Here is a 26,527-nt window from a genome sequence, read left to right as displayed (position 1 = left end):
CCCTCGGAGCTCAGCCTGGCCTCGGAGGGCAGGAAGGTCTGCGCTAGTGGGTGGGGGGTGGACAGGCAGACGGGAGGTAAAATGTAGTCAACTTTATTCTCCTTAAACCACAAAATAGAGTCTTTGGTTGTACAAACATCACTAGTTACAGTCTCGCCGAGGCCTCGGCTGGGGTGGGGCAGTTAGTCAGAGGCCAGAACCCCTGTGGGGTCTCTTTAAAATGCTAACAAACACCCAGGTTAAAAGACTTGGGGCAAGGGTGGTGCTGGAGCTGGCAGGGGCCCCACCCCAAGTCTGGGGGAAGCGCCTGCTCCTCTAGGAGGGCACAGGGCCCAGGCCACGGCGCCCAGGCCTTACGGGGCGGCGGCTGCTGCACAGCGCCACATCTTCAGGGCCCACAGCGCTGGGTGAGGGCCTGCCCAGAAGCACCAGAGCCACTTCTCCATCCTCCTCCTGCGGGCCTGGCGGGCAGGGACAGATGGGCAGTGAGCTGAGCGCAGCTGGGCTCCTGGGAGCTCACCCCAGCCTGGCCCCAACTCACCAGGGCTGGGAGATGGTTCCAGGGACCTCAACTCCTCAGCAAAGTCCGGCGACTGTGATGGGGAGAGTGTTGGTCAGGCCGGTGCCAGCCCTGCCCCAAACCACCCACGTGGACGGGTGGGCTCCCAGCCCTGAGGCCCACAGAGCCCGGCTGAAGGGGGGAAGGGGGTGAAGAGGCAGGGCCATGGCAGAGCGAGGGGAGGCCCTGCGGGAGCGGATGGAGGCGGTGGCCGGCATGGACAGGGTGGGGCATGCATTGGCCTGGAGGCCAGGTACCTGGATGTCATAGACAGGTCTGGAAGAAGGCAGGGCTGCAAAGGCCCTGTAGTCAAACTTCTTTCCAGACAAGGGCTTGAAAGGACAGCGTGAGGGGAGAGGCAGAGAGTGAGAGGAAGGGGGGGTGAGGGCCACGGGGGTGGGGGCAGGCCAGACCCCCCCATGCCTCGGGGGTGAAGGGAAGGCATAGCCACCGGCTCCTCACCAGGCGTCCCGGGGAGGTGCTGGTCTGGGGGCCGAGGTCTGGGGGGACAAGAAGCAGGCATTGGAAGCAGCCCATGCGGCAGGCTGACCCCCCCACCTGCCCTGACCCACGGACCTTCCACAGGGGTGGGCGACGGGGTGGGCGCAGGGGAAGGGGCCTCGGCCAGTCGCTCCAGGGGCCCCCGTGTGCCCCGGCCCTCCTGGGACCTGCTGAGGACCATCTGTGCTCGGAGAGCGTCCTGTTCCAACGACTTCATCCTGCAGAGAACAGTGGGCAGGGGTGACTCGGGGCAGGAGGAGGGACAGGTGGCAGGGCGGGGTGGGGACCCCAAGCAGGGACTCACCTGGCCGCCCTCCACAGCGCACGCTTCTCGGCCTCCAGGGCCCGGCGTTCGGCAGGGGACAGGGCACGCTCGGGTGCCGGTGGCTCCGGACTCTGCACGCGCAGCCGTTCCTGGTGGCGCCGTTCAGCTTTAGCCGTCCGCACTGGGGCGCCGCCTCCCAGGGGTGGGGGGGACGCTGGGCTTTGCCTGGGGAAGGGACAGGACATGCTGTGGGGGGGGGGGCACATGGGGTGAGTAGGGGCGTCTGGTGGGTGGTGAGTGGGGGCGTCTGGTGGGTGGTGAGTGGGGGCGTCTGGTGGGTGGTGAGTGGGGGCGTCTGGTGGGTGGTGAGTGGGGGGCGTCTGGTGGGTGGTGAGTGGGGGCGTCTGGGGTGGTGGTGGGGGCGTTGGTGGGTGGTGAGTGGGGGCGTCTGGTGGGTGGTGAGTGGGGGCGTCTGGTGGGTGGTGAGTGGGGGCGTCTGGTGGGTGGTGAGTGGGGGCGTCTGGTGGGTGGTGAGTGGGGGCGTCTGGTGGGTGGTGAGTGGGGGCGTCTGGTGGGTGGTGCTCACCTTGAGGTGGGGCTGGGGCTGGCCCAGGGTGGCTCCTCACCCTCCTGCTCCTCCTCGCCCAGCGTCTCCCCATCCAGGGCGAGCCTCGCTTCTGCCCCGGCCTCTGCCACCTCCCGCAGCATCTGTGCTCTCTTCTGCTGTAGTTTTCTGGCTGCCGGAGGGCAGGGTGGGTCAGGCCAGGCCAGCCTAGACCCAGCCTAGACCCAGCCCCCACACCACTTACGTGCCCCTCACCTTCCTCCTCCTGCATCTTCCGCAGGTCGTCAGCACCCACCAGGGACACGCGCTTAGGGGGGCCCTCGGCCTGGGGCACGCGCACCTCCAGCTCAAAGTACTTCTGCCGCTCCCGGAAGGACAGTTGCTCCGGGGAGGCTGCAGGCCCAGGCGTGGGGGGCTGGCGGGAGCGGACCTTGAGGTTTGGCTGGCATTCCTCCGGGACACTGGGGCCCCCGGGCACCCACCCCAACCACGCGCAGCAGGGAAGGGTGCTGCCCCCACACACCTGAGCAGGGGCATCCTCAGGAGGGTGAGAGGTGGGCACGGCTGCGAAGGCCCTGTAGGCCTGCTTCACATTGGTGGGCAGCTCATCCGGGGAAGGCGGGGAGGGCGGCTGGGGGGTAGGGCTCTTGTGAGCTATGCTGGGGCAGCTGTCGGGGCTGCAGCTGTGCTCAACTCACCACCGGCTGTCCCCACTGCCTGCCTTTGATCCCCACCCACCATCCTGCTGGGGAAGGAGGTTCTGCCACCCCCACCCATGGGACAGAGCACTCACGGAGTGGGGACAACCCCTGCCCCTGGGGGCTGGGGAGCCCCTTGGCCAGGCCTGAGCCAATAGCTGGATCACCCCTGGTTTTGTCTAAAAAAGGCAGGTGGGGGTGGCGGGGGCAGAGGAGAGCAGGATCAGGGGTTTAAGGCAAGGGACAGGGGTGGGGGCGGCGGAGGGGGAGAGACAGAGACAGAGAGAGAGAGAGACAGACCGACCAACCTGGGTGGGGCTGACATCTTGCCTGTGAGGGGCTGAGCTGGGGCTGGGTCTCGGGTGCTGCCACCTCCACCCCCACATGGCAGTATGTTGGGGGGTGCCAATAGTCGGGGGGCAAGGACCCCCAGACAAAAGGCAGGCAGGGGTAAGGTGGGCCCTGGGAGGTGTTGGGCCTGAGACACTGACCGGGGTCTCAGGAGCTTGAGCCTCTCCAGGAACAGCACACTCAGGCCCCCCACCCCATCGCCAGGCAGCTCTGGCCAGGAAAGCGTCCCTGGCTGTCCTCACACAGGAGGCCCCATGGTAGCAGAGGGAAGATCAGAGTCAATGGCACCCGGCGCCGGCCCCTGACCCCCATCCCTAGAGGAGGGGTCCTGTGCACAGCAGCCATCTGCCCTGCCCTCCACCCACCATGGGGCACACCCGTTAACTTGGGACACTCACCTGCTGGCCACTAGGGGAGCAGGGGGATTCAGCCATCTTCCCTCCAGCTGCTCCAGACGGTACCTGGAGGAGTAAGCAGTGGGTGGGGTGAGGCTGGGCAGGGCTGTGGCCCCCGAGCAGGAGGGACTGGGGGGCCTGGTGCTTGCCTAAAAGGCACAGCAGCTCTTTAGTTCCCCAACCTGACTATAGCCCAGGGGACGCCCCAGACACTCAGTCAGCATAGAGGGGCTTGTCCCCGTTCCCACAGGATGCGGGGGCCTGGGCTGGGCAGCTGCTGTCTCCATGGCAGTGTGCTGGCCGGAGCTTTGCAGGGGAGACGGGAGCAGACAGGACAGCCGGAGAAGGGAGCAGGGAGAGCTCAGGGGAGGGGCCAGGGACAGAGGTGACGGTGGGGAGCCCCTGTTTGCGGTGTGCGGCCCTCAGGGCTCAGTGGCGCCCTGACCACTGCCCCCATGGCCGTGCTGTTGTTCATGAGGATGAAGGGCCTCCTGGAAGCCTCCCTCTCAGCGCTGCCCATGGCCAGAGGAGGCAGGGTCCGTACCCAAGAGCCCCTGAATGGGCTGCCTCAGACCCAGGCCCTGCCTGGCCCCTCACCACCACCCCACCGCTTGGGCAAGGGTCTGGCAGAGCCCACCCCTCAGCACTCACGTCCGGTGGGGCTGGCGGGGCACACCCTCTGGAAGGGTTATTTGTATCTCTAAGGGGAGGGATGGGCCTGCATATCCTCCTGCCTGTCCCCAGCACCCGCCCCTCCAGCTGCTCCAGCCCCTCCTCCCCTTGGTGACATGTGCCTGCCCAATCCCCCAGGAGCCTCCGCCTCCAGCCCGCACCCTCTGGGGCTAGGCAGCCCCAGCAGCAGCAGGTGAAGCTGTCACACCGCCACTAGAGGGATGCCTCGGCCTGTGTCACCCATCTGCAGCTCAGGGTGTGGGTGGGGCAGCACCAACATGGCTTGGGTCGAGAATGAGGGTGAGAAGCATGTGCCAGGCTGGGGTAGCCTGCAGGTCAGACGTGGCCTCCTCCCACCCCAGCCCCCGCCCAAAGGTTCCCTCCCGGATGGCCCTGGTGTTTGTCCTGGGGTGGCTGATGAACAGCACAACAGGACGGAGGTGGGGGGCACTGCACACTGGGCACTGACCCTCTGCACGCTGCCAGCGCTGGGCACGGCGGCCAGGGCACGGTAGTCCAGCTTCAGGGGCTGCAGACCCCGACCCTGGGGGCAGAGTGAACACAGCACTAGCAGGGGCAGCTCCATGGCGGCACCCGGCCAGCACAGGGCATGAGAGGGGGTCCTGGGGGTTACTACGCAGCACCCCACAGGCAATGTGCACCCCGCTCCAGTGCCCTGATGTAAGGGATGGGGCGACCACACTCACCGCGGCTTCTGTGGCCTCGGGCCCCCAGTGCAGGGTCTGTCCAGGCGGCTCCTTCTCCTGTGAGCAGAGCAGACCCGTCAGGCACCATCAGCCTCGGGCTCCCTGGCCCTGGGGCTGCTGGCTGCAGGCACCTCTGACCTTGCCTGGGCCCTCAGGGCTCAGCTCCCGGTCGATGGAAGAGACGCTCTCCAGGCTGTTCCGGTGGCCGATGCCTGCCGCAAAGGGGTTGGCAATGACACCTGGGGACACCTGAGAAGAGTGGTGTGGGCTGAGAAGGGGGGACTGCAACCCGGGGTCCCACCTCTGGGGCAGGCTGGGGCCCCAGCCCAGAATAGTCAGCAACGGTGAACACAGGAGCCGCGTCCCTAGGCAGGGATGACCGCATGGCCGGGGCAGCTTTGGAGGGCACTCTGCTGGGCCCCCCAGGATGCTGCAGCACTGTCCCCGGCCTGTCCCCATCACAGCTCACAGGGCAGCCATGGACGTGGTCATGTCTGCACTAGGCGAGACTGTGAAGTAGCATGATGCCTGCCACTTTGCTGACTGTGTAAAGTCACCCCCAGGAAGAGCTGACAGCCACCAAGATGGGGGAAGGAGGGGCGTGAGTAGCAGGCGCTGGAACTGATGGCGCAGAGCGGCCCCCTCGGGTGGAAAGGCTGGCTGCAGACCCCGGCGTGAGTGCTGGGCAGGGATTCTGAAACAAGGGACACCATGCAGGAGGCCTGGCCAGCTCTGCACTCCCCAGAGCTCAATCACCTGTCCCAAGCCAGAGACTGGCAGGGCGGAGGGGGAGTCTAGAAAGGAAAGGCGCCTGGGTAGCTCAGGCAGGGCAGAGGGGGGCAAGGAGATAGGGCCAGGACAGGCAGGGGATTCTGGTCGGGCACAAGATGTACTTGAATCCTGAGCCCGGGGTTAACATGGGCAGACGGAACCATGGGAAGAGCTGACTTCCAAGCCCGTGGGGGGCAATGGGACTGCTTCAAACCTCCACCCCCAGCAGCAGCCAGAAGAAGCAGAGGAGGCAGCACAGTGGAGACAGGCATTGCTCATCGCCCTCATCACAGATGGGGTCCCTGCGAAATCGAGGCGCTCTCAGTGTGGCCTCAAGGACAAAACCAGCCCTGTACTGCTGGTTAAAAACACAACTGAAATGGTAAGTAAGGGGTAGGCAAAGAGGTGCCAGGCAAACACATGGGAGGCACAGAGAGGGGCTGCTCAGGCCAGGGGAGAAAGGATGTGAGGTCAGAGCTGTCAAGCAGGCAGAGGGATGCTGTCACCACAGAAGATGCCATTTACAACAATGATACAATCATCAACTGTAAGTGCTCAACAAGGAAGCAGCCAAATACAGAAAGCAAAGACTACTAGAAACGCGAGTGTCGTAAAAGCAGTTACACAGGGAGACTTAGCTACGTCTCTTTCAGACTCACAGAACTAGGGGGACAATCAACAAAAAAGGTGCCTGTCTTCTCAGTTTCTGAAATAACAAGTCAAAAAGCCACTGGGTGGGTCCAAGAGAGGCAGGGGGCCTGGCAGAGTGGGAAGCAACGTCACAGGAAGCCCGGCCTCTCACGTCAGAGCTGTTCAAACACAGAAAAGGCAGACCAGGGTGCTGACTCTGACAGCCACTGGTGAGCTCATCCTCTTCTATCGTTCCAAGAATAACCTTGGGAATGACTGGCATGCCCCCTAGCTCTGGCCCCTGGGAGGTCCTGAGATGACACCCCAAGAACGCTGGGTCCAGGGCCAGACTGCAGCTTCTAAATGTCACTCTCCACTAAAAGGATCCAGCGCTCCTGAGAGAAATGGCTGACTCCAGAGCTAGGCAGGGTAAGGAGAGAAGCCCAGCACATCCGGGAGGCAGAAGGTGAGGAGGTGCTGAGAGAGGGGAGGTCGCGTCAGAATGACTCAGGTCCTCAAGCCCCTTCCGTGGGCCAAGGCTGGGACAATTTGAGCATCAAAATAAATTACGATGGTAAAAGGCTGTCGCCCATGAAATAAAATGGAAGCTCACTTGTTAATGGACTCCCTTGGGAGCCCATGTGAACAGGTAAGCAGACACACATGAACTGGGAGAAGGGAAGGCTTGGTGGCAGGAAGCTGCCTGATGAGTATGGGAGTGGTGGGTCAGGAATGTCGCCAACCACCTCAGGGCCCGCTCAGAACCATCAAGGTGCTGAGGCTCCCAGGCGAAGCTGGATGAGAAACAGCCTGTTATATGCTCTCAAAGCACCTCCCACACTTGCTGATTTCAAGGGGCAGGAGTAACTGCAGGGGGAAACCTGGCTGACCCCACGGTTCAGAGCATCACCAGTGAGCCCTGGTGGTGGGCAGAGACACGTGGTAGCTCCGTGATAATCCCGGCCAAGATGCACACGCTGAAGCCTGTGAGGACATCAGACCCAGCGTGGGGGCAATCACTGCAGGCAGGCCCTATGCCCACCAGAAGTGTCAAGGTCAGAGGAATCAGCAAAGACAGAGACACGCTCCGACCGAAGCAGACTAGAGGGATACGGTGGCCAAGCCCCACAGGGACCGGGCCGCGCCCTTCCATGATGAAGCACGTCCCCGGCACAGTGGGTGAGCCATGAATAGGGCTGAGTGTCAGAGGTTCTTTGTCCTGTTTTTGCAACTTTTCTCTAAGTTTAAAATTCATTTATGTATGTGCTTATATTTTTCAAAAAGAAACAAATGGCAGAATAAACCAAAATTAATAAAGATGGTGGTCTCGGAGCAGAGAGATGGAGGCTGGTCTTCTGAAGTGACTCTATATAATTTCAACTTTGGAACCATGTGAAGATTTACACAATTAAGAAACAGATTTTTTTGGTGGCGGGCGCCTGTAATCCCAGCTACTCGGGAGGCTCAGGCAGGAGAATCGCTTGAACCCAGGAGGTGGAGGTTGCAATGAGCCGAGATCGCGCCACCACACTCCAGCTTGGGAAACAGAGTGAGACTCCGTCTCAAAAAAAAAATCAAAAAACAGATTTTTAAAAAGTTACCCTAAAAGCTAAAATGAGTCAGCCCAACTGTGTTATCAAGTTGGTAGCAAAACCACAGAATGATCTCAAGTGGCTGAGAACACAGGATGTGGACTGCACATCCCAGCAGGGTGAACCCTCAGGAAGCAGCCGCCAGGAACTTGGCCCCTCTCCACGCTGCTGCTCTCAGTCGTACCACTGGTGTCGCTGTTTTTGTCTTTTAGAGTCTGTCTTACTCAGGCTGGACTCAAATTCCTGGGCTCAAGCGATTCTCCTGTTTCAGCCTCTTGAGTACCTGGGACTACAGGCACGTGCCACCACACTCAGCTAATTTTGAAATTAAGGAATTAAAAGATTTTATGAGAAAAAGTATAAAATTACAAAAGTTAGTAAAAACCCTATAATCTTAAATGAGTTAAATATAACAGTACAAACTCATGATTTTTTCTCTTTCTAAAAACATCCACCTCTCAGCCTCCATCTGCTGCAGAGGCCACAGAGCAGCAGAGGCAGTGCCTGAGTCCTGAAGATGCCTGGCCCACAGCTATAGGAGCTCTACACCCAGCTCCCACCCAGCTCCCGCCGAGGAGCTCTACACCCAGCTTCCACCGAGGAGCCCTACACCCAGCTCCCACCGAGGAGCTCTACACCCAGCTCCCACCGAGGAGCTCCACACCCAGCTCCCACCTAGAGGGTCCAGGTCCACGGCTAGGAGCCCTACACCCAGCTCCCACCGAAGCTCCACACCCAGCTCCCACACTGAGAGGGGCCAGGTCCACGGCTAGGAGCCCTACACCCAGCTCCCACCAAGAGGGGCCAGGTCCACGGCTGGGAGGATCTCTACATCCAGCTCCCACCGAGAGGGGCCAGGTCCACAGCTAGGAGCCCTACACCACAGCTCCCACCGAAGAGCTCCACACCCAGCTCCCACCGAGAGGGCCCAGGTCCACGGCTAGGAGCCCTACACCCAGCTCCCACCAAGGAGCTCTACACCCAGCTCCCACCGAGGAGCCCTACACCCAGCTCCCCACCAAGAGGGGCCAGGTCCACGGCTGGGAGGATCTCACATCCAGCTCCCACCGAGAGGGGCAGGTCCACGGCTAGGAGCCCTACACCCAGCTCCCACCGAGAGGGGCCAGGTCCACGGCTAGGAGCCCTACACCCAGCTCCCACCGAGAGGGGCCAGGTCCACGGCTAGGAGCCCTACACCCAGCTCCCACCGAGAGGGGCCAGGTCCACGGCTAGGAGCCCTACACCCAGCTCCCACCGAGAGGGGTCAGGTCCACGGCTAGGAGCCCTACACCCAGCTCCCACCGAGAGGGGCCAGGTCCACGGCTAGGAGCCCTACACCCAGCTCCCACCGAGAGGGGCCAGGTCCACGGCTAGGAGCCCTATACCCAGCTCCCACCGAGAGGGGCCAGGTCCCACACAAAAATGTTGGAATCCAGGGCTGGGGCAGGAAATACAAAGAATGCCTTGTCAAAGCAGCTGGGGAATGATGGGGTCATGCCACAGGGATGCGGGGTCTCGCTGCCTGATCAAGGGACATCAAGGGAACGCTGTGTTGAGACCCATCAGGAAAACAAAGATTCATAAGTTCACGAAAACCCTAAAAACAGAAAGACACCTCAGGAACCACCTTTGGAAGATTCCATGTGCTCTTCCTAGGTCTTTCCTGGAGGAGCTCACATCAGGATAGAAACAGAGCTAGTGATCTCTTCTTTACAGACATATCTACAGAAAAGTTAACAGCCAGAGATGCAGACGGAAAGACTGAAGGATCCTTCCTGAGAGCGTAAATCGAGGAAATGCCAAAAGAAAGGGCAGTCTCTTCTGAAGTTTAATTTTTAATGGTGATGATGACAAGGGAGAGGTGGTCCTGACCAGTAGCCAGAAGCTGGCTCTGACAAGGCCATCAACACACAGGACCCTGGTCAGCATGACCAGGAGGAACAGGACATGGACAGCAAGGCCGAGGGGGAGGTGACTGCAGAGGCGGGTCCCAGTGGGAGAGGACTTGCGTCCTCATGCCACACACGCGGGGTAGCGGGCGAGCCCTCTCAGACAACGAACACCCACCTAGGTTTGCGCAGGGGTCAGCGCCGACCATGGCGAGGCTAGTCGTTACTGCATCAATCCTCTCGACCCCGAGAAGCAGGCACTGCGGGTGACCCATTGTACAGACAAGGAGACTGAGGATTAAAGTCAAGGCCTGACAGCAAGTGAGGGCCAGGCTTAGATGAACTATGCACGACCCCTAAAAATGCGCCAGTCCTAGAAAGCAGGAGACGTAAGCTCTGACAAACATGGGCCATAGAAAGCAGGAGACGTAAGCTCTGACAGACAAACATGGGCCACTGCTCCAGAGTGCTAGGGACATGCAGGCAGCTCCTGAGCCAAAGCCAAGATGGGCTCGCACAGTGAGAAGAAAGTTAGAGAACCCAGTGGGCAAACCGATGCCCGCAGGGCCAGGCAGACAAACACAGATGAGTCCAGTGGCCTGAGTTTCAGAAAAATGGAGAAGGGTCATGAATTGAAGCTCCGCCCCCCCACCCATGCTCTGGAGTCAGAAACACAGATGGTCCTGTGGGAGCACCGGCCTGGCTGCACCACGTCCTCTGAGCTTTTTGTGAGACGCCAGGAAGCCAGACATGGCGTGGACTCCTGATGTGTGAGACCCCGGCTCCTCTCTCTCAAGCCCCAAGCCCGCTGATGAAACCTCCATGGGCTGAACCAACCCTACTTAGCAGATAAGAGGACTTCAGAAAACTCAACACCCGCTTCAGATAACAATTCTTACAGGTTAGAAACAGCGCCCCCCCCGACCAATTTAAATGTTGTAAGAGACTCTACAGCAAACGTCACAGTACAAGATGAAAGTCCCTTAGAGCTGAGCACAAGACAAGCCCACCTCCACAGGACCAGGGACTCTCAGGAGGGGAAAAAGGAGAGGCCCAAAGTGGGAAGGGCGACCAGGCTTCTGCCAGGGGGTGAAGCAGATTTATAAATCCAGGTGAGGATTTATAAGAATTACTAGGAAAGCAAGAGTCACCTGGGGACACCCTAGAGAAAAACTCAGCATAAAGATAACCCCAAGGCTGGGCGCGGGGCTCACGCCTGGAACCCCAGCACTTTGTGAGGTCAAGGCAAGCAGGTCACTTGAGCCCAGGAGCTCAACACCAGCCTAGGCAACATGACAAAACCCCGTTTCTACAGAAAACTTTAAAACAATGAGCCAGGTGTGGTGGTGAAGCTGTAGTCCCAGCTACTTGGGAGGCTGAGGCGGGAGGATCGCTTGAGCCCGGCAGGTTGAGCCTGCGGTGAGCAGCGACTGCACCACTACTCCAGCCTGGGTGACAGAGCGAGACCCTTTCTCAAAATACATATATACATACATGTATGTGAAATCCCAGAATTCCAGTCGGTTTTTGCACAGAACTTGGCAGGTTCATTTGTAAGAGAAAACACATGACAACAGAAACTTTTCAAGACAAGAAAAAGGAGTGGGTGACTTTGCCGATTAGGATTAGGCATGAAACCTGCTACAAAGTGAGGCATTTAAACGTGTGGCATTGGCCCAGAAGTAGCTCACAACTCACTGGGACCAAGTCCAGAAACAGAGCTTGGAGCCTACAGGAACTGAACACAATGAGGCCACATTTCCCCCAAATCACTGGGGAAGCGACAGACTATTCAGTAAATACTGTGGGGACAGCTACGCATCCCAGTTACTTGCAAAGCAATTCCAGGGCTGGGCATGGGGACATGGCTTGAGCAAGGGAGGTGGAGGCTGCAGTGAGCTGTGATTGTGTCACCATACTGCAACAAGCGAGACCTCGTCAAAGCAATTCCAGGTGGACCACGGAGCTATATGCTGTTTAAACTTCCAGAAATACTAGAAGAAAACATGACGATGTTTTTGTAATCTTGTAGTAGGGAAGATCTTCCCAAGGAAAAAACCAGAATCTAGAAGTCACAAAGGAGTCAGAAGACTTAATTTAAAAATTTAGACTTTTGTAACTCAAAAGATCCAGTTTTTTTTTTTGTTTTTTTTTTGAGACGGAGTCTTGCTCTGTCACCCAGGCTGGAGTGCAGTGGCGCAGTCTCGGCTCACTGCAAGCTCCGCCTCCCAGGTTCACGCCATTCTCCTGCCTCAGCCTCTCCGAGTAGCTGGGACTACAGGCGCCCGCCACCACGCCCGGCTAATTTTTTGTATTTTTAGTAGAGACGGGGTTTCACTGTGGTCTCAATCTCCTGACCTCGTGATCCGCCCGCCTCGGCCTCCCAAAGTGCTAGGATTACAAGCGTGAGCCACCGCGCCCGGCCTAAGATCCAGTTTTTTAAAGGAAAAGGTAAGCAACAGCTGGAGAAAAACACACCTGTACCCACAGAACAAAGATGAGCAACCAGGGTGCCGGACGGGAGCCAGGGTGACAACGGAGGGCAAGGGCAGTGCTGGGGCGGACAGCGAGCCCCCGGGAAGACGGACGGACGTGGGAAAGAGGTAGCAGTGACGGGGAAAGGGAGCTGGATTGCAGCTCTCAGCCCCACTGCTCGGGGCCCCTGGCCTGCCCGACGTGGCAGAAACAGTATCTGCCCCCAACGCCAGGGAGGGTGTGGAGGTGGCTCTGTCCGTGGCTGGCCAGAGTGTGAGGTCGAGACCCCTGCCCCTCCTATACCGACATGTCACGGCAGGCTCGTGGGGGACCCGGCCAGATGCAAGGACAACCTGTGGCCGACAGCAGCGCCGCACGCCGGCTGCAGACACGGCGCTAGCTCTGCCTTCTGCATACTTAGCTCTTCCCTGAGGCAGCTCACTCTCTCTCTAATAAAAACTTCATGAGTAAATACATCAAATGAAACATGTTTAGATACACATTTAAAATAATAAAAGGCAAGGCTCTCTCTGAGAACCAGATGGTCCAGGGCTCGAGTCCTCAGATAAATCCTTCCCCAGAAACCACCAGACTCCCTCAAGGACAGGAGGGGAGGTGGGTGAGGGCCGGCCTGGGGCCAGCCCCAAGCCCAATGTCCAGCTGCGCAGCAAAAACAACAAATGCAGACGCACTTCCCGCCAGGGGTCCCCCACGCTGGCTGTGGATCAGGACACACTCTGTGACTGTCAGCCTGGCAGAAAGCCACCATCCCAGAGATCCCTTGCAAGACAGAACCAATGTGAGGGTCCACCCCATCCCAGAGGCTGTTACAGACAGGAAGCCGTGTGTGTGCCGGTGGGGAGTGGTGACAGCCACCTGCCCCCTGTGGACCTGTGTGACCAGCAAGGACACCCTCTGGGAGGGCTCCTGCTCTGGAGTCCAGGAAGTGACGGACCAGCAGTTGGGCAGGAGATCTTGGGGAGGGAGTTCTCTGTTGAGGGGTCACCAGAGGGGCTCCCTGGAGTCAGGCACAGCCCAGGGATGGGCTGAGAGGAGCAAGGTGCCACTGGGCACAGCAGCGGGGACCCTAAGTCCCGAGGAGTCTGCCTGGCTGGTGGGCTCTGGGCAGGGCTTGGAGCCATCCCTCAGCAGCCTGGTGGGACTCTGCAGGAGTCGCCAGTGCTCAGCTTCTTTTAGGACCAGACCACGTCCTGTGCCCCAAACACACGCCCCTCCCCCCATCCGTTCATGTGCCTCATCCTACTTGGACTGGGCCTCCGGACAGCTCCATTAGCCAGAGCTCAGCAGAAAGGGAAGGAGGGGCCCTCCACCCACAGCTCCCCACCCCTCACGGCTGATGCAGAGCCACAGAGCACCTCCCAGACCCAAAGGCACTGAGGACCCGTCGCCTGCCCCGAGAGGTGTCAGCGGCTCATGACACCTTGGGCTGGGCCAGAGGGAGGCCTGGTTCCCGGGGCGGGATGGCTAACCTCCAGGGCTGCGGCGGTGCTGGCATCGAAGCCGTCACAGACCAGCACGGTGAGGGTGTCGCCCACGCCACGCAGCAGCTGCACCGCCTCGCTGTGCGTCAGGCCCAGCAGGCTCTGCTGGTTCACCTCCAACAGCCGCAAACCCACGCGCAGCCGACCGTCGCGCCCGGCCGCCCCTGTGGGGCTCACCTGTGGAGAGACGTGGTGTGGGAGAGACCTGTTGGGGGGGTGGGGCCCAGGGTGGGCTAGGGTGGGGGGGCTCACCTTGGAGATAAAGATGCCCTCGTCTGTGGGGTCGCGGGGGTTGCCAGCGTGGCCCCTGGCACCCCCTCGGATGCTGATGCCCAGCCTCTCCCCGGGTGCCTTCTGGATGCACAGCTCCCGTAGGCCCGGGGGTGCTGGGTCCCTCCGCACCAGCAGTGACAGCTCCAGGCAGGGCCGCAGCAGGGCACTGACTGCTTCTTGGTGCGTGGCGTCCCGCACATCTTGCCCGTTCACTGCCAGGATGCGGTCCCCAACCCGCAGGCCGCTGCGAGCGGCCAGGCCCCGCGGGAGCACCTGTCAGGGAGGAGGGTGGCAGCTGGTGGCTGAGGCTGCGCTGACCTGCGCTGGTACCTGGGATGGGTGCGCCTCCCACAGAACCGCCTGGACACGCTGCCCTACCTTGGAGATGAACACACCAGGCTCCTGGACACCAAACGGGTGGCTGGAATGGTCAGAGCCTCCGACAATGCTAAGCCCCAGAGGGCCCCCAGCTCTTGGCAGACGGATCTCCTGGGGATTTGGGGTGGGACAAGGACAGGCCTCGGTCAGGACAGGGAAAGGGTGTGGGAGGGCTCCCCAGAGTCTGTCCCGGTCCTTGGGGATGGCGGGCGGGGGCTGCCCTAATGCCCACGGGGATTTCTGCACCACCAGTGTTCTGCTGCCCAGGCAGGCACCCAGCGTGAGGCCAACATCCTTGCTGACTGTGGCCATGTGGCCAGCCAGGAGACTGTGCCAAGGGGACCATACTGAGGAGTCTGGCTGTGGGGCAGAGCCCCAGCCTCAAGCGGCGGCAGGGGAAAGAGCGAGCAGGCCGGCTTCCCACCCGGAGTGGGCTGCAAGGCCGTAAGAGAGCAGGTCCTGGGAGTGCCACTGCCCACGGCTGAAGCTGGGTGGGTGCCCGCGTGGGGGCTCGTGTCTCACCTCCACTGGGTATGGCCCTTCCAAGGCGGCGGCCAGCAGGCTGGGGGCCAGGCTTGGCAACCCAGGCTCCCCGGGGGTGGCAGTGGTTATGCTGGTGGTGGTGGTGCTGGTGGTGGCAATAGCAGCGGTGGTGGGTGAGGAGGAATGTGGCGGAGGGCTGGGAGGAAGAGGACCCCCAGACTCCCGCTCCAACAGCAGGGCGATGGTGGGGGAGGCTGCGGTCAGCAGGGAGACGGCGTGGTCATGCCTGGCCTCAGTCACGTCCACTCCGTTAATCTGTGAGAGCGCGCCCGAATCAGGGAGGACCAAGGGCAGGAGGGGACAGAGGGCGCGGAGCGGGGCAGGGGGCATGGGTGGGCGGGGCAGGGCCCCATCCCCACTCACAGAGAGGACGCGGTCGCCAACCTGCAGTGTGCCTGCGCGGTGAGCAGCACCGCCCTCGGCAATGCGGGAGATGAAGATGCCCTGCAGGGGAGGGTGAAAGAGGCAGGGCTGCCGGTGAGGCTGGAGTGCGGCTGTCAGCTCTGGAGCAGCCCTCCCCGGCCCTGGGCCCCAGCCTCACCGCATCACCAGCCCGGTAGGGTGTGGAGCCTTTCCCACCAGCAATGCTGAAGCCCAGCCCCCTCTCACTGCGTGCCAGGCAGGCCACGTGGCGCTGACGGAGGGGCCCAGGGCTCTCAGGCGGGAGCAGGGGCAGGCGCAGCCCCCCTCCCCGCCGCTCTCGGGGGCTGTAATCATCCTCAGGTCGCAGAGGCGTGATGGTGACCGCGTTCTCAGGCTCCACCATGCGCTCCCGCCACACTCGCATCTGCACAGCAGTGCCGGCCCCCCGGAGCGCCTCCACGGCCTCATGGTGCTCGGCGCCCTGCAGAGCCACACCATTCACCTGCGGGCCAGAGGCCACGTGCGTGTCAGGACCCAGTGCAGCCACTGACAGCCACGTTCTGGGAGCTCCACATGCTCCCTCCAGGATGGGGAGACTGAGGCACAGGGCGAGGAGAAAGGCCCCAGGCTCTGACATCACCCTAGACCTTTAGCCACAAGGTTCCTCATGGGCACCGACCCCTCCACTCCAGGTCCTCAGAAACCTGGTGTGGGAAGCCCTAGGGCCAGGACACAGATTGGCCACGGGAGACAAGCAGATGCCCCCACGGCCAGGCCACACGTGGCCCTGCTCCTGGATACCTCCTGCCCATCTGAGCAGCCCAACACACACCTGAGGTCGCTGGGTTACTGACCCACACCCTCACCCCAACACCCAGGAACAGCAGTTCCCACGCAAAGATTAGGAGGAGAGCTGAGCAGCAGACACAGCATCTGAGCGCTGGGCAGATGCCTCCTGGCTGGGCTCCGGGGCCCTCACCTGCCCTCAGTGTGTCCCCACAAGAAGGGCGCATGCCTCTTCAGAGACCCCTGATGCCCGTGCCCTGGCTGAACAGCTAGCTAGGTGTCCAGTCGGGGGCTCCAGGGCTCCCATACAGGATCCAAACCCCACCAGACCTGCCAGCAGCCTGACCCCTCTCGGTCAGCCCAGGAGCGGCCCCTCCTAGAGAGGCCACTGTGCCAGGTGCAGCTGCTGCCCTACCCACTGGTAGAAAAACACACCTGTACCCACAGAACAAAAATGAGCAACCAGGGCGCTGGATAGGAGCCAGGGTGACAACGGAGGGCCCAGGTGGCTCTTGCCCAGGTGACTCTCTTCTGGGTTTACAGGTTCCGTGGCTCCACCCAGAAGTCTGGGTGTCCTGTGCTTGGAACTCTTGGGGAGGCCGGGAGAAAGCAGCCAAGCACCCTAATACCAGGGACCATGTACCTCCAGAGGGCACAGCTGCCACTCACGGCTGAGAGGTTCCCGACTCACCTCCAGGAGCTTGTCACCCACACGGACTCCAGCCCGGGCCGCAGGGCCTTCCTCAGACACCCGAGAGATGAATATGCCCTAGGGCACAGACACGAGCTTGGCAGGGGCCAGGGAGACGGGCTCGCATTCCTGCTCCTTCTGCAGAAGACCCAGGAGGGGAAGACCCACTCCCAGCAGCCCCTAGCCCTGGCCAGCAGGAGGACTGAGCTCTGGCCACTGTGGGTTCCTGAGTGCCAGGGGGCTGGAAGGAGCAGGTCAGCCCTGAGAAAGGGCTCGTGGCCCCAGGCCTGGTGCACAGGCACCTGGTGAGAGAAGGGGGGCTGCAACAGGAAGACAGACCCAGGCACCCTCAGGTTGCTCTTGGACTTCAGGATCCCACAACAGTTGGTGCCTTGGGCCCAGCCCGTGTCCCCAGAGCGTGAGTGTTCTCAGGGCAAGGGGCCTGTGTGCCATCAGTGTGAACTGCGGTGGGGCAGGCCAGTGGCAGTGGAAAGGCCCTCCTAGGCCGTGCTCACCTCGTCATCCCCCTTATAGGGTGTGGAGCCCTTGCCGCCCGCAATGCTGATGCCCAGGCCCCCAGTCTGCCGCAGGATGGTGAGGGTCAGCTGGAAACAGAACAGACAGGGTGTCCAGGAAGGGCCGCAGTGGGGGTGCCTGTGCTCTCTGCAGGAGAACCCACCAGCACGCGGACGCCATTTCTGGCTTCTCCCTGGGCAGCTGAATGGGGCCTCATGCCACTCACCAGCCAGGGCCAGCCCAGACACCAGCTGGAGAAGCCCCGAGACCCCAGCAGGAGGGCACTGCTCTGCAGAGCGTGATGGGCTGGGGCTTGCCCACCTCTGGGTGATGGAGGCCCGAGGCCCCCCTGCCACCCTCCAGAGAGTGAGGATTGCGCTGCCTCTGCAGGCAGGTAAGGCTCAGAGCGCCACAGGCAGCCGACGGGAGCTGGACCAGCCTCTCCGCTCACCCCTGCCAAGACGGGCTGCCCCAGGCAGGAGGTGTCCTGATCCCGGAGCCCAGCTCTATCTGAGAGCTCTTTTGGGAGGGATCTGCGCTCAAGCAACAGGGGTGGGGAGAGGCGTGAGCCCACAGCCCGGGAAGCAAGGCCAGCAGCTGCCCGGCTAGAGCGCAGAGCGAGCAGTACACACCTCTTCCTCCTCAATGCGAGCAGGCTCTATCAGCAGGTTATTGGCCTGGTCAAACGACACCCCCTGTTAGGACAGGACCAGCGAGGCATGCAGGTTAGCCACCGCCAAGACCACCACCACTGCCTCACCCAGCCCCCGCCACGAGCAGAAAGGACAGAGGAGACCACACCAAGCTCCCTCGACTGCCCTGGCACGGGCGCCTCCATCCTGGAGGCGTGAGTGACACCGCACACCTGGGGACAAGTGGGGCTCCAGAGCTGAGCGGAGTCCCACCCAGCTGTCCCTGCTGTGGCCCCTCCAGGCCCCCTCAGCTATCATGCCATTGGCCCACACTCAGGGTCGGAGTGTCATCAAGGGCAGGGACAGTGGGACCCGGGGGCTCCCCCTGGAATCTGAGTTTGCCCAGAGAGCAGGTGAGACCCTTTGTGAGCCATGGAGAGGAGACCTGAGGGCCAGGGAGGGACACACTGGTGCCCCAAAGGCCTGTGTGGCACCTCATGAGGGCCCGACAAGGCAGAACAGAGCTGTCAGGGCCTCGGGTCTGCAATGCCCAACACAGGGAGGATCCCAGGAGAGCCCAGTGATCTTGGGAGAGGAACAGACCCTGCCCTGGGACCACTACACGTGCAGACAGGCCCTGGAGGCCCACAAAGAGTGGGCAGTCATGCTTGGCTTCTGTGAACTCCGTGTCCGCCAGCAGGTCGGGCAAATACTGGCCAGCAGAGCTGCCTCTGGCACTGAGACCAACGCCAGGGCAGGCCTGGGCCCCAAGCACAGACTGAGAGCAACGCCAGGGCAGGCCTGGGCCCCAAGCACGGACTGAGAGCAACGCCAGGGCAGGCCTGGGCCCCAAGCACGGACTGAGAGCAACGCCAGGGCAGGCCTGGGCCCCAAGCACGGACTGAGAGCAACGCCAGGGCAGGCCTGGGCCCCAAGCACGGACTGAGAGCAACGCCAGGGCAGGCCTGGGCCCCAAGCACGGACTGAGAGCAACGCCAGGGCAGGCCTGGGGCCTGGTGAGACTGGCCGCGATGCCGACTGTGGGGCACACGTGTCCACCACCTTCTCCGGGTGGCCAGGGGCCAGCGGGTCAGGCCTCGGCCCTGCTCCTGCCACAGCCCTGCGTGCCCAGGAGGGCTAGGGGAATCTGGGTCAGGCAGGGGTGAGGCTGACACCAACCTTGACAGAGGGCGCAGAAGCCACGGCCCCCTCCTTGTCTTCCTCCTCAGTGCTGGCCTCCTCCTCTTCAGCCCTGTTTTCCTCCTCCTCCTCCTCTTCCTCCTCCTCCTCCTTCTGGGCCCGAGGAGCCCAGGGTGCATGGGGGCCATTGTGCCAGCCCCCGGGAGCCACAGGGCCCTCTCCATCGGGCTGCATGCCCTGCAGCAGGGCCACAACGGCCTCAGGCTGGGGCAGCTTGGAGATCTTGAAGTGCTTTTTGTAGTGAGGCGTGTCCTTGCGGATGAGCCGCTGCCTCCCGCCCGGCAGCGTCCAGGGGGCCTCAGGCTGCCCCTCCTCACTTTCCCTGTCATCCCCCGGCAGCAGTGCATCCTCTGCGAAATGCACTGTGGGCTGTGCAGACAAAAGGGTGAGGGTGGCCACAGCTCCGTGGCTGTGCTTCCACAGGAAGACCCTGCTAAGCAATGCGGCCACAGACAGGGGCTCCGAAAGCCTCTCTGCCACACAAAGACTCAGCGTTAACTGCCCAGTGAGGGGCACGTGTCTCAGCCCTGAGAAAGACTGAGGGCCAGGGGCTCATCCTGGAGACACACAGCGCCCCAGGTGGAAACGAAGGGGTGCGCCAAGGCCTGACACCAGGGAGCCCACAGGGGGTCAGAAGGGAGTCCAGGGTGGGGGTGGGGCCTGTGAGCCCGGCTGTCAGGGGAGACCCTCACCCCACCTAGGGTGGCAGCTCTCCAGGGCACCCACAGCAGCACGGCCCTGCACCACCTGCAGCCACTCTGTACAGGGCAGCTCCCCGAAGCATCAGCAGGGCCCAGCCACTGCCTGCACCAAAACCAATCCCAGCTGAGGCCCTGCAGGGGAGGCAGTCCCCACCCAGCAGGCCCAGCCTCCTGCCTCCTTCCTGCCAATCCACACCTCCTCGTAGTCCTCTTCAGCGTCCTCCTCCCCGCCAGCAGTCGTGGCTTCCTGCTGGCTCCCACCCTGTGCCTCAGCCGATGGGCCCTCGGGCTCAGCCTCAGAGACTGTGCTGGCAGACGGGCGAGAGTCTTCACTCAGGCCAGACTCAGCACTCAGCCGCTTCTCCTGCAGTGGAAAGTGGGGTCAGGCTTCGAGGGAGCTCCCGACTCACAGGCTGGCCACCTGGGATGCCCCCCACGTGGCAGGCCTTCCCTGAGCTTCCCACTGCCCCCACCAGGCACCGCTAACAGGCTCACACCCTCGAAGCTGCTCCCTGTATGCCTCCAAAGTCTAGGGGGGCAAAGCCATGGTTCCACGGCCCAGCCCCGAGGAAAAGCCTTTCCTTAAACAAATAAGGACCACACAAGTTCCCAGGAAAATCCCAGCCTGATATGAGCCTCCTCCCCTCCCATGCACGGCCCCACACACCCTACTCCAGCCCAGATCACTGGTTCTGCTGTACCCAAAAACCCACAGCACGCATGTCACAGCTCTGAGTGAGAACAGTCAGGCCTGCTCTGTCCCAGTCCCAAACCCCTTCCCAGGTGCCAATGATACCCACGGCAGTTCCACCAGAGGCCCTACCCCACAACCAAACCCCATTCCCTGTGCTCCCAGGCACACCCACCACTGGTTCTCCCCATACTCCAGCCCCACAGACCCGCCCTGCACGACCCGCACGTCCACCCTGGCACCCTTCACCCAGCTGGCCCTGCAGCTCCATGTCCCTGAACCCTGTCACCAGCCTCATCTCCTGCTCCTTCTCTGTGCCGCCCTGGCCCTCACAGCCCCACTCCCACGATGGACCGGACCACCACAGCTCCCGAGGGCAGCGGCCCGCCAGGTTGCCGTGGCTCCGTGCCCACCTCCTCCGCAGGCAAGGGCGACCCAGGGTCTGGCTGGCAAGGGCAGGCCTCGCTCCGCCGCCCCTCAATGTTCCTCTTCATCACCTTGAGCTCGCTGGGGTGAGGTGTGGCCCGGCGCTGGAGGCCCTGTGGTGGGGACAGGGATGAGCAGCAGCCACAAGGCAGGGGTCAGGCAGACGTTCGCCCCCCAGATCCCCACCCTCATACCCGCTTCTCGGCTGCAGCTTCCTCAGCGTCCTCATCACCTGTGGGGGCCTCCAGAAACTGGATGACGCTGACGCGGCTCGGCGGGGCATCGCTCCAGGTCTCCGAGAGGCTCCCCTGCTGCCCAGCATCCTCTGCAGCAGGTGAGCGTCAGGACCCAGGCTAGTCCCCAAACCCTGCCTGAGAGCCACCCCGCACTGAGCACCAGTTGCCAACAACCTACCGAGGCTGGGTGGGGGCTGCTGGGGCAGCAAGTAGCAGGTGAGCACCTTCTCGCCAGTCTGGGCATCATCCTCCGTCTGGAACCGGAGCATGGGCTGCGCCTGGTTCTCTGCCAGCCACAAGGCCTTGAGATTGAGGTGGGTGAGCGCGAACGGCAGACTCTGCAGCCTGTGGGCCGGGCGGGCACAGTCAGCAGGCGTTGGGGCCACAGTTGGGCCCGCGGGGCAAGGCTGGCACTCACCGGTTCCCTGCCACGTCCAGCACGTGCAGCTCTGCCGTGTGGGCCAGCTCTGGTGGCAGGACAGCCAGGCGGTTGTCCCTCAAGGAGAGGACGCTGAGTGCCACACAGCCCCCGATCTCGGGTGGCAGTGCCTCGAGGTGGTTCCGGTCCACGTTGAGGTTGGTCAGCTTAGTCAGCTTTCCCAGGGAGCGGGGCAGGGCCTGGCCAGAAAGAGGAGGTCAGAGGACGCTACGGGCTTGCTGGGGGTGGGAAGGAGATGACAGCCCCTGGCGGGAGGGCACAGACCCCCCAGGCCAGCTCCAGCCAGGGTCCCTCGCAGCCCTTGGAGACCGGGACAAGGACCTGACCACAGAAGCTGTCTCCACCCCACCCCGTGCCCTCTGCTCCCCAAGCTCTGCCCACTGCCCTCAGCCTTCAGTCCCTACCACCAAAACACCCCACCAGACCATCCCTGACCCTCTCCCATGGGTGCCCTGGACTGACCTGCGAGGCTGCGCCCTGTGAGCCTGTCTGGTGCCCCACTGATCTGCCCTGTCATCCCTAGGGCTCCCCAGGCCCCCAGTTCCAGCCTGACTGCTCACGGCCAGCCCCTTCCCAGGGCCCTGAACCCCAGAGTCCCTTTCTCCATCTCCCCAGTGAGGAACCCCCCCGGAAACTCCCGTGAACACCCTCCCCATGGCTAGCTCCTGTTTTCCAGCCTGGGGATGGCAACACCACCCTCCTGAACCCTGGCCTGGGGCCTCAGCTTGCCCTGCTTTGTGAAGGGAGGCAGACGCCCCCGGGGAGCAGCCTGCTCCCCATCTGTCTTCTCTACACACAAATACGTTCCCATCCCTGCCTCTTCTACAACCACTCCCCAGTGTTACAACATGCGCCAAAGAAAACGAGACCTAGATTCTACACAGTAAACGGCAAAGGCCCCTGTCCTGGCCTCACTGCCCTGCCCCACCTCCGGCCAGCATGCTCCCCCTTCTGACAAGAGAAGGGCCCTTCCTGAGTGGCTCCACGAGTCAGGCTGCCACCAGCACCCCCCAGCAACGCACACAGGCTGATGCCCCGCCCTTGTTCCGCACGCCCGACGGCCCCATCCTTTCCGCCTCCCGAGCCGGACCTACCATCAGCAGGTTCTCCGTGAGGATCAGCTCAGAGAGGTTCTCACAGTCCCCGATGGCCTCAGTCACCTCGCACAGCCGGTTCTGGTCTACCTTTAGGATGGACAGCTGCTTCAGCTGACCTGGTGTCGGGGAGACAGGGTGACAAGGCTGCGCGTGGTCCCCAGACGTGCCTTACCCACCTGGCCGGAAGCACCTTCAAGGCAGATAGCAAGGCCCCCAGACCCTCTTGCCGCCGCCGTACTTCGGGAGGACCTTACCTAGCTTGCCCCCACAAGCCTGACCCAACCTCCTTCGAGAAAACACCAGGCCCCAGTGGCACTGCCACCCTTCCGCCCTCACAGGCTCCTCCTCAGCCTTCTGGGCTGCCCCGGTGTCCCACCTCCCCTCCCCAGGGGCAGCTCCCAGAGCCTAGGCAGACTCAGGATCCTCCCGTGTTCCACCACACACAGCCCCGACGCCCCATCCTCCTCCCGGGGCCAGGCTCCGTGAGCCCCACCCAGGCACCCCCAGGCGCGCTAACCGATGCCGTCGGGCAGCCTCCGCAGCAGGTTCTGGGACAGCAGCAGGTCAGTGAGCAGCACCAGCCCACCGAGCTCAGCAGGCAGCTCCTCCAGCCGGTTCTCCGACACGTCCAGGCACACCAGGCGCCGCAGGTTCCCGAGCTCCTGCAGGCGGGCAGAGAGTCAGAGCGCGGATGGGCACCAAGCAGGGGGCCAGCCCCACCCTGACTCACCGGGGGCAGTGCTGACAGCTGGTTCCGGTCAAGCCACAGCTCCCGAAGATTGGGCAGAGCCCCCAGAGTGTCTGGCTGCAAGAAGGAGCAGAGAGAATAGTGACTATGGGGCAAAGCCTCCTGCTGTGCCATGCCCAAGAGACTGTACGCCCCCACACCCAGCTCCCACCCGCCTGCCCTCCTGATGTGCCCCTTGCTGTCGGATCTGCTCGCTATCCCCCTTTCTTTGCCCTTCCTTCTCGTGGCCCGCCCTCCGGTCTATGCCCTGTCAGGCTTCCGCGCACCAGTACTTCCAGGTCGTTGCCTCCCAGATCCAGCTGTTCCAGCTTGACCAGAAAAGACAGAGACCTGCAAAGGAAGCAGGGTGGAGGTGTGGCCATGCAGCCCTGGTTCCTAGGCTATGGCCCTGCCCTGGCTGTTGGGAGAATGCCCATCACACTCACGCCGGCAGGGACTTGAGCAGGTTCTCCCGGAGCTCCAGGGTCACCAGGTTGGCGAGGCTGAAAGAGAGACCAGGCGCTGGGGCACGAGGAAGGCAGGCAGTGGCAGCAGGGGCAGGGCCAATCCAAGCCCCCCACCCAACCCTGGCTCCACCTGAGAAGGCACTCACTTGCCCACGTCCCTGGGCAGTGCCTGCAGGGACACATCATTCAGGGCCAGGTGAGCCAGGCTGCGCAGCTGAGTAAAGCCATCAGGGAGCCTGGATGGGAGGAAGCAGAGGCCCTCGGATGACCAGTCCAGGGCTGTGGGACCCATAGCCCCTACCGACCCCACCACAGGCTGCCACCCACCTGGAGAGGGGGTTCCCGCTGAAGTCCGCGATCTCTAGAGCCTTGCAGAACTTGATGCTCTCTGGGATCTCAGGGATATCTGTTACAGAGGGTCACAGTGGACAGATGCCATGGCCTACAGGATGTCTGCAGCCCCAGTGGACACCCCCCAGACTCCACCCAGCCCCTGCCCAGGCTCCCCACCGTTCCGGGACACGTCCAGCTCCACCAGCTGCATGAAGTTGGCCACCTCGGGAGGCAACCGCTGGATCTCGTTGTCACTCAGGCCCAGCTTGCGCAAATTCAGCAGCCGGAAAAAGGGCTGTGGGCAGGGAGGACACGGACTCTGTGGCAGAGACCACTCCAGAGCAGAGAAGAGCTCCTGGACACATGGGTGTCACAAGTCAAGGGTCCCTAGGCCTCTGCCTGCTCCAGGTCACACAGGGTCCTGGGGTCTTACCACGACACCCCATTTGTGGCAAGAAAAGCAAAGAAACACACAGTGCACATGCTCGCTGTGGCTGCCTCTCTCCACTCTTCACACCAGCCTCTGCTCTGAGAAGGCACCTGCTGGAGACCAGACAAGGCCCCAATCCCCTGCCCTGTGTCTTACCTCAGGGCCCACCCAGCCCCTGAACCACTTCTGCCACCCTCCAGGGGCCCACACTGGCCTCTGCTACTGCATCCCAACAAGAAGCATGGCCTGGTTCTGCAGCAAGGACTCAGCCAACGCTCCCGGCAAAAGCAGTAACAAAAGCAGAGTACCACAGGCACAGTGCTATGCGCGAGGCCTGCAGGTGGCCACAGAGAACCGAGCTGTCACTGCTAGGGCCAGAACAGGGTCACATTCTTTGGGACACCCAACTCCTAGGTACTGGCCACTCAGCACCCCATCTCCAGAAAAGAGATACTTCTTAATCCGCTTTCTCCAGCCTCCTTTCTTGGAGCAGCCTTAGGAGAGCAGCTGATCACAAGAAGCAAGGGCAAAGAAAGGGGGACAGCGAGTAGATCCGAGAGCAAAGGGCCCATCAGGAGGGCTCCCCCACTTACCCCTGCACCCAGGAAGAAAAGGAGAGGAGGCCTGGACCCCACCTCCAGAGCGGCCCAACAAGCTAGTACTTATCAGCCACCTGAATCCAAGTTCCACCCTAACCCCATCGATCTCCCTGAATCCCCACGGGTTTCACTCTGAGGCTCCGCCTCCAGGCTCGGTGACAATCGCTATCCCCAGGCAAGCACCTGATGACCGCTGCCACCTGCGCCAGCCAGGGCGACTGGGAGAGGAGGGTGGGGCTGGCTGGGGTGGGGACCTGGCCAGTGCAAACCAGCAGGGCCGGCTGAAGGCTGCGGTGGCTCGCCCGGGCAGATTCTGCCGCCGGGGTAATCAGGGGCTGGGGGCGCGCCTTTGGGCGGCAGGTGCGGGCGGCCGCTCACCTTAGGCAGCTCGCGCAGCTGGTTGGCGTCGAGCAGCAGCTCCTCCAAGCTGCGGCTGTAGCGGTAGATCTCCTCGGGCACGGCCTGCAGCGAACAGTGCCGCTTGTCCACCGACTCCACGTGCCGGTTGCAGCGCCACAGCGGGATGCACTTGAGCATGGTGCGGGTGGGCGGCGCGGGCTCCGGCGGCGGCGCTCGGCGGGCTCGGGGCCGGGGGGCGGGGCTCAGTCCGCATGGGCGCCGCGCATGGGGAGGGGGCGCAGGCAGGGGGCGGGCCCCCCGAGACTGGACGGGGACGCGGCCGCGGCCGGCGCTGGGCCCGGCCCGCGCTCGGAACGCGCGGAATGCTCGGACTGCGGGCCTGGGCAGGGGGCGCGGCCCGGCGGGTCTCAGACTCTTAGGAAGCGGGGAGAGCAGCGGCGGCGGCGGCCCCGCATCCCGCTTGGTCCCGCTCAGCTCGTCCCGCCCGCTCGTCCACCCGCTGTGCCGCACCGGAACCGCCGCTGCCCGCCGGACTGCCCCGCCGACACCCACCCGGCCGCCGCGCAGCTCGTCGGGAAGCCGAGTCCGGCCCTCGCCGCTCAGCACGCCCGGACTGCGGCCCCCAGAAGGCCCCGCGCGCCGCCGCCTCTGAGGACCCGTAGCGGCACCGCGCAAAGCCTGCCGGGAAGCCGGGCCCGCCCCGCGCGCGGGACAGTGGGAGCTACAGTCCAGGAGAGGCGGCGCCCTCCGCCCTCCAGCCCGGCCCTGGCCCCGCGGCACTTGGCCACGAATGTCGACACACGTCCTCCTCCCGGGAAACGACCACGCCCACCCGCCCACTCCCTCGCCTTGGACGGCCGGCTGGCTCTGCAGCACAAAAGCACTGGCAGTGCGCGCTGTCCAGTGGGTCGCGGTGTCCCGGGGCCCAGCCTTCTCTTAGCATCACCCTGCGGAGACGGCTGCGAGCCCGCGCCCGAAAGCCGAGCGCCCCAGGCTGCCCCGCCCAGCCAGCCGCCGCCAAGCGCGGGACGGAGCTCGGGGCACCAACCCCCTGCCCAGGTCTCGCC

General features: G+C 62.8%; 1 protein-coding gene across 8 annotated transcripts; it reads right to left on the bottom strand.

Annotated features, from left to right (window-relative positions):
* Nucleotides 1-77: 77 nt before the first annotated feature.
* SCRIB (scribble planar cell polarity protein) lies at nt 78-26,042 on the bottom strand. 8 transcript variants are annotated; one of them, XM_030804423.1, is made up of 38 exons: nt 25,479-26,039; nt 24,249-24,366; nt 24,066-24,144; nt 23,885-23,974; nt 23,718-23,774; nt 23,559-23,622; nt 23,275-23,349; nt 23,062-23,206; nt 22,542-22,660; nt 21,427-21,626; nt 21,187-21,353; nt 20,967-21,097; nt 20,760-20,885; nt 19,852-20,019; nt 18,934-19,323; nt 17,755-17,817; nt 17,122-17,211; nt 16,607-16,684; nt 15,308-15,631; nt 15,130-15,210; nt 14,746-15,021; nt 14,224-14,334; nt 13,825-14,118; nt 13,561-13,749; nt 4,852-4,962; nt 4,714-4,770; nt 4,476-4,550; nt 3,338-3,400; nt 2,684-2,767; nt 2,414-2,521; nt 2,146-2,305; nt 1,912-2,062; nt 1,365-1,550; nt 1,136-1,278; nt 1,022-1,059; nt 817-891; nt 542-593; nt 78-461 (listed from the first exon to the last, which is right to left on the bottom strand). In XM_030804423.1, the coding sequence occupies exons 1-38, from the start codon at nt 25,635-25,637 to the stop codon at nt 316-318; spliced, it is 5,043 nt and encodes a 1,680-aa protein (XP_030660283.1). In that variant the 5' UTR covers nt 25,638-26,039; the 3' UTR covers nt 78-315. The 8 variants fall into 8 exon arrangements, with proteins under 8 accessions (XP_030660283.1, XP_030660284.1, XP_030660280.1 ...); XM_030804424.1 differs by lacking the exon at nt 2,684-2,767 and having other exon boundaries at nt 25,479-26,042; XM_030804420.1 differs by having other exon boundaries at nt 2,146-2,521.
* Between the last annotated feature and the right edge of the window lie 485 nt (nt 26,043-26,527).

Source organism: Nomascus leucogenys, chromosome 23 (assembly GCF_006542625.1).
Source record: "Nomascus leucogenys isolate Asia chromosome 23, Asia_NLE_v1, whole genome shotgun sequence".
NCBI lineage: Eukaryota > Metazoa > Chordata > Mammalia > Primates > Hylobatidae > Nomascus > Nomascus leucogenys.
The sequence above is the reverse complement of the archived record's forward strand: the minus strand, read 5'-3'. Positions and strand labels throughout refer to the sequence as shown.